Source organism: Apus apus, chromosome 5, assembly GCF_020740795.1.
Source record: "Apus apus isolate bApuApu2 chromosome 5, bApuApu2.pri.cur, whole genome shotgun sequence".
Lineage (NCBI taxonomy): Eukaryota > Metazoa > Chordata > Aves > Apodiformes > Apodidae > Apus > Apus apus.
In genome coordinates this window covers 9,146,789-9,154,144 of record NC_067286.1, presented here as the reverse complement: position 1 = coordinate 9,154,144, position 7,356 = coordinate 9,146,789, and the positions used below count along the sequence as shown (strand labels likewise).

Sequence of the window (7,356 nt, the reverse complement as noted above, 5' to 3'; positions counted from 1 at the left end):
TAAGGAATTCAATCTGGATGGCCCACTTGGTGTTAGTATTTTGTAGAGAGGAAAAAGGGAGGGGAAAAGGAAAGGAAAAAAGCAAAATTCAAGTTACAGTTGCATCTTGTTTGGATACAGTACCTAGCACTGGTGCACTGACACTCCTGATGCGATCTTCAGTCATCCCAAGAAGCAGAAAGCCAGATGAAGAAGCAAAGAAGATATAAAACACCAGCAAAATAAAGTTACAGAAGAGCAAAGTAGTGAGCTAAGCATTAAAAGCAGAAACAAAAAGAAAAGAAGCAGTTATGCTTGACATGGAAGTGAATATGCTTTGTTGTGCACAAGCCCTAAGAATTCTGTACAGGTCATCGTGAATAGATAGGGATGATAATTTCTTACTATTATTTTAAAAACCCACTAGTATTAGACAATTTTTTCACATTAAGTATATACTACAGAGCTCCATGAAGCCTACAGACCACCTGAAGCAATATGTAAGATTACATCAAACTCCTCTGAAACAAAGAACTGGAGGTGTAACAAGTTTACTGCACATGCAAGAGACAAACCAACCTGCATAAAAAATTCTGTTAATTGAGTGCATTTAAGGAGTCATTGCTTGTTTCTAGAAAAAAGAATATTTTCCTTTACAAGATCACCCATCCTTGGATAATCCTGCAGTTAAAGACAAACAGCATGGCTCTACAACACTGCAATTGCAGAAAAACTCTTTAAAAAAGCCTAAACAACCCTTGACCTATTGAAATCCTGAAGCTTCAGCACCCATCCAGCTATAACAGCAACAACAAAACCCAACAAACAAAAAAAAACCCCACCACAACTTTTAAAGCATAGGAACACTTCAGAATCACAAGGGATACTCTTGTGCCTTAGCTCCCAAGCTCTTCAGTCCTAATGCCTGGTTCTGATGTTCTTCTACACCTAGCAAGGTAATTTTTCACTCGTGTCTCCACAAGCTACAGCAGCCAGGACTGCTGAGCCAGGGATTTTTGCCTGAAATACACGTTGGTGCTCGTTATATTGTAGTTTCACACACTAAAATGCAGTGGGATGGCAAGGGACAGGTTTGTTAATACACCAATCTAGTGTACGTTTTAAAAAAGTATCGGTGTACTTGGCTGTGCATTTTTGTTTGCTTGCTTGTTTTTTAAATAAATAAATCAGAAAGCTCAGGGAGGCACTGGAAGCTTGTCTGGGAAAATATCACTTACTCATGTTGTCAGTATGTCTGCATCTTTAGAAGTTCCAATTTTTAGTGACAGATTTGTTGTTTCTCAGAATGCTCTCCCCACAATCTTCAACACAGTGTTTCTTCATGAGTTATGCTATCAGTGATGTCAGCAAATTGTGCCATTAAGTGGAACAGGGAAGAATGCTCTAACTTAAAACCATCCTCTACTCTTCAGTGAGCCAATGGGGAATATTTTCAGTACATTGTTAAAAAAAAGAACTTTCCTTAACAGAACCATGTGAACATCACAGCCCAGTGTTCTGGCACAGCAGATTACAGACCATGTTATGTCCCAATCCCTCAGTTTGCTTTTTTCCCTTTTACACAGCCCTCTGAGGGAGGCATGGATACATACTTAGGCTCAGGATGCTGCTGTCCTCACTGTCGTTCATGCCACATCCATCTGGTGAATTATATGTTCCCTGCTCTCCATTCTGTAAGGGTCGAGGCAGCTTTCCTGGCAAGGTTTGATACTTGCTGCCTTTCACAAGTGGCTTACTCTGTTACGGTTTTCAAAGAGGGAAAAACAAATAAGTAAAAAAATGAAATCACTCATAGGATTTGCAATCCAGTACACAATATTTTAAAAGCTTAGAAAAAGCATCTGAAGTTCATGGCTCAAAATGACACCACCCCCTTCACATTCCTTCTTACAGATAATTCAAGTCCAATATATAGCTAACAGTTTTCTGGCTAAGACAACAGCCTTCTCTTCCCTCATACCCTCCTTCCCCTTCAGCCAGACTGTGTATTACATTGAAATACAAGGTATGTTGAGCATGACCCTGTTTTCATCTTACTAATTTTTCTAGCTGTCTCCCTTCCCTCTAGGATCCTGGCACTGTATCATAATTTGGTCCTTCCAAGGTCAACTTTGAAAGTGCCAGAAACACACTTAGTTACTTCTCAGTGCTTTCTTTGCTCTGTCAATTTTTCCCCCTATATTTCACCAGACTTTCTATGTTTCTGCCTCACAATTGTGCGTTGGGGGAATTTAATCATAGAATCATAGAATCCTAGGGGTTGGAAGGGACCTCGAAAGATCATCTAGTCCAACCCCCCCTGCCAGAGCAGGGTCACCTAGAGTACATCACATAGGAACGCATCCAGGTGGGCTTTGAATGTCTCCAGTGAAGGAGACTCCACAACCTCCCTGGGCAGCCTGTTCCAGTGCTCTGTCACTCTTACAGTAAAAAATTTTTTTCAGATATTCACTTTGAACCTCCTATGCTCCAATTTACACCCATTACTCCTTGTCCTATCACTGGTCATCACTGAGAAGAGCCTAACTCCATCTCCCTGACACTCACCCCTTACATATTTGTAAACATTGATGAGGTCACCCCTCAGCCTCCTTTTCTCCAAGCTAAAGAGACCCAGCTCCCTCAGCCTTTCCTCATAAGGGAGATGTTCCACTCCCTTAATCATCTTAGTAGCTCTGCGCTGGACTCTTTCCAGCAGTTCCCTGTCCTTGAACTGAGGGGCCCAGAACTGGACACAATACTCCAGATGCGGCCTCGCCAATGCAGAATAGAGGGGGAGGAGAACCTCTCTTGACCTACTAACCACACCCTTTCTAATACACCCCAGGATGCCATTGGCCTTCTTAGCCACAAGGGCACATTGCTGGTTCATGGTCATCCTCCTGTCTACCAGGACCCCCAGGTCTCTTTCACCTACACTACTTTAAGCCAAAAGTATTTGTATGACTCAAATTTGGTTAATCATATTTGCCCACCACTATTTACTGCAGTAAAAGAATGAACAATTAAGTCAGGCTACAGAAGTTTCACTTTTGTAAGAATGCAGCTTTGTATAGATAACAGTACAAATGCGAGGTTTCAAAAAATAATTCAAGATAAATATGTAATTGCCAATTCTATTACAAAACCTAAACACAAGGCATACCTTTGATGTATATTGGGGGAAAAAAACAGAGACTGAGTTGTGATTTAGGGCTGTTGTGAAGGGCTGCCAACTCCATTACTGTCCCTGTCAGGCTCCATTAAAACCTAACATGCTTGCCTGCAAAGTCTCAGTACTGCATTGAAAGGGGACTGATATGTAGGGTTTGCTAAAAAGAGTCTCTTCATTTTCCTTGCACTCAAATTTTTCAGCCATCAGCTACACTTGGGAATCCTGCTCCTTGTACAAGGGTAGGTTAGAACTTGCATATCAACCTGATAGTTTTGAGCCTCACAAGATTCTTTCCCAGCCAAAGGATGCATTTCACAGAGGTACTTGTCTACAGTTTTTGGAAACTTCTTCAATACTGAATCCAAATGAAAAGATGGGGCCACTCTGGACAAAAATGTATATCCCACAACTGTCAAAACTATAGGACTATTGATAGAGGCTTTTCCAGAGAAGCAATGAACCTGCAACTGCAATTGACATTAGTGGGAGCAGTGTACGTTCCATGTATGCTTTTGAATAAACTCCTTTTGGTGTTTCAGTGTCAGAAAGGAGCTTATGTAGGAAAACTGTACTGAAAATACACAAAAGGTATTTAGTATACAGAAACATACATTATGCCCTTATTTAGTAACCTCACTTTAACAAAACTGTTTTAAAACATGGCCCAGGACAGGATGATACATGATATATTTAAGGGGATAACCACTGGTTTATCCTTGTTTTGAGGCCTAAAGGGATCTTTGTGATACTGTAACTGCAGTTCAGATTCCTTAATTCCTCAGCCCCAGCTCCTGTTCTGGTAACTGCAGGAGTACATCCTGACTTGTACCAAATATTCTATGAGCAGAGAAATTACATTAGCACTATTTTCTGAAATTGAGTGACTTCATCTTATAATCTCACATAAAAGCTTTTAGATTAAAAAAATCCCTCTGAAATCCTCACCCCTCTTCTGAAAGTCTGTCAGTACTCGAACTATGCAAACATTTTAAGAAGAAAATGAACATAAAATGAAGACACAGCCATACTATCAACAGCACATCACAACAGATAAATGTTAAAGAGAGTTTACAGTTAATATACCTCTTGTTCTACAACAGGCTGTGCTGGTTTTCCATCTACATACTACGGAGTTGCAGGGAGGGTAATTTCAAAGTTTTATGGAAAAAAGCAACAGACAAAGGTTAGTATTAACACACATACACAGAACATCAATTGTAGTCTTACTGCTATAGTGATGCTACGTAATGCATTGACAATATATTACAAGGTCTGTTATCTATTCATTTCAATAAAGTATTTAATATTAAATGTGTTTGTTCAAAGCACTGCACAAAATCCGAGCCCTTTCTAGGTTCTGTTGTGATGAAAGGAATTTTTCTATTTTTAGGCTTTTGGGTGGTCCCTGTAAACTTACTTTAAGTTGGGAACATAAAAATATTTTAGCAGTTAAAGCAACATAAAGATGGCTGACATAAGAAGAAGACATACACAATATGTGTGATAGAAATGAAGTGATAAAAATACCAGCAGGGCTAGGTCAGAAACACCAATGTGTTTTGTTTTATTTTATTATTATTACTGCCGGGCACAACTGGAATTTGAGTTTGGTGCCACACAGAACAGTTCCAATGAACAGTGCTGCTAGCACAGGTTCTCTTGGACTTAACAGAAGAAGCAGAGTCTTATGCTGAATCAGCAAAGCAAGTTTTCTTGGCTTTAGTTGTGGTTGTAATTAATTCACATTTACCCACTCATATGCACAGGGAGATCTCATTAATTTCACTAAGGAGCCTCATGCTTAAATTGGGGCATACAAATGCATGCCTTGCTGAACACGGTGCTGGCTTGCTACAATCCTTGCCTATCCTTGGTAGTTTCTTGTTCCTCTGGACTCTGATTTAACAGACAGAGCAGAGTCACAGCCTAAATGTGTAGGTACAGCCCTATCACATACCACAGAGACAAATCCAGTTTTTGAATTTAAGACAGGAAAAAATTTTAAAAGTTACTAAAAGAAAACAGACCTTCATGAATTCCACGTGGAATGAAATGTTAGTTCTGAACTCCTTCATCACAGGTATGACCACAATCAAATGAGTGCAACACAAATTTCAAACGTTCACTGTCATCTTCAGAGATTTAACAAAAATTAAGAAAATCTGAAGAACTGGAACAATCATATTACTGGCATTGGTTTTAAATGGCATTACTGGCTGTGGATAATCTTGTAGTAAGCCTCATTTGAGCACAGAAAGCATCAATAATAGTCTCACAAAGCATAATTACACGTGCAGAACAATTTCAGTGTACATAATGACTAAACAAGCCTCTGGTCCGTAAGGTAATGAGACTTTGTAAAGTCGTTATCCTGGAATGGAATTAAGCCTTTGAATTAATAACAGTGCTCTGCTGTTTTAAATAAGGAGGCATTGCTACCATCTTCAGGAATGCCATTTATATTGTAAGTCAGTTAGGGAGAGACACTCATCTTTACATGCCAACAGCCCAAGAAATGCTATGTGGAAATATCCAGTTCCAGTATTTAGTTACTTTCAGAATTTGCTGCCTTAGCATTTTTAGCAATTTGGAAGTCAAAATGGTTTTAAAACCACATACTTATAAACAAAATAATACTGCATAATACAAAATTACTCCTCATTAACATAATTTGTTGTATTTCTCTTAAATTTTTTTCTTCATTTTCAGCTGGAGAGCTGAATTTGAAGATGTACACATATGGGTGTGTCAACTACTGTGTTTATGCCAAGCTTGGCAAGGTGGTAAAAAAAGAACCTAAACTGTTTTATCATTAGGGCTTTTTGTTGCCACATACAAATTTAATGGTGTTTGGGGTTACTGTGTGTGTGTGTGTAAGCATATTTATACTTGATCTTTATATCTTTTAGTTAGTTTTGATATGAAACACAAGAAACTATGATTACAAATAAACAAACCTTTTCCAGGGATTCACTCTGCAAGTCTTCTAAACTATTTGACTTTTTTTTCTGTGGAACCCTTAAAATAATGACAGGTAGAAAAGCAACAGTTAATACAACACCGTATGTTTGCATGTGCCACAACTGTATCATATGACAGCTGTATGTATCACATAATGTCTGAATATAATTCAGAATTAGATTCTTTTGTTATATTTCTAGCCTCAAACTCGTAGTATTGGGAACTGCAAAAGATCAAGTCAGAAACAGCAACAAGACATCCTTTGATCAACAGTGAAAGGCAAGAAGTCACAATGTGCAGTTTTAAACTTTGTATCTATACATTACTTTAGAAGATCTTAGCAAGCCCATGTACACAGCAATAATTCTCTGTGAACAGCATGTGACATTAAGGGCTTTTAAAAAGAGTTTAAAAACTGAAAAGGGCAGAATTGTAAAAAAAAAAAATTCTGGCTGTGTGTTTTACATTTCAATTGAAGTTACTCATTCTTACCTGTTTGTGCTTTCCAAAGATTCTTCTTGAGGAGATGCTGAATTAGCTGAAGATACTGGAATGCCTCCACTTTAAAACAGAATAAAACACACTTGTTCAAGTACTACAGTACATTCATCTTCTGATAAATAAAAGTGGGAATTTATTCCTGTATTTCAAACCTTATACAACTACACATTGCTAACTCCCACAGCAAATACTGCTTTCACAACAACTCAAAAGTTCTTGCAAAGCCAAGAGCAGGCAAGACAAGATACCAACAGTCAAACAGATTAAATAATACAGACTTAGGGCAATTCACATGAAAAACAAAAGCCAAAGGTCTTGCCTGGTTTCCATAGTTTTGTGTGGCACTGGAGGGAGCATCGCCGGTGACAAGTCTCCTGAAGAAGCCTATGTAAAATACAAGAGTTTCAAGCCTGTAAATCTAGTGTCTGCTTCTAAACCTACAGTGCCCATACCAAGAGGCACAAAAATTGAGCCAGGGCCAAACTCATCTACATTGCCTTAGCTACTACAGAGAAACTAATACAACAAATCATATGGACAGCAGAACTTGCTTCTAAAACATCTTTACTAAGTACCTCTGTTTTAAGTAATTCTCCTGGAGGATTATTCAAAAGATTCCACTTCCTTAAAGTTGTTTCAAGTTCCTCTTCACTGCCACCAGAGACAGAAGAGCCTGCAATCATTAAAGATTATAAGCAGAAAGGGAGAAAAACATGCACAAAAAGTAACATTTAGGACCA

General features: G+C 38.5%; 1 protein-coding gene across 1 annotated transcript in view; it reads right to left on the bottom strand.

Annotated features, from left to right (window-relative positions):
- The window catches only part of PPFIBP2 (PPFIA binding protein 2), a 105,133-nt gene that overhangs the window by 8,992 nt on the left and 88,785 nt on the right, over positions 1–7,356 (bottom strand). Inside the window, exons 13-19 of the mRNA XM_051622221.1 lie at positions 7,192–7,289; positions 6,936–7,000; positions 6,608–6,676; positions 6,112–6,172; positions 4,238–4,279; positions 1,593–1,737; positions 124–156 (exon numbers count right to left, since the gene is read on the bottom strand). Coding sequence (XP_051478181.1) covers positions 124–156; positions 1,593–1,737; positions 4,238–4,279; positions 6,112–6,172; positions 6,608–6,676; positions 6,936–7,000; positions 7,192–7,289 — 513 coding nt within the window. The remainder of the gene's footprint in view (positions 1–123; positions 157–1,592; positions 1,738–4,237; positions 4,280–6,111; positions 6,173–6,607; positions 6,677–6,935; positions 7,001–7,191; positions 7,290–7,356) is intronic.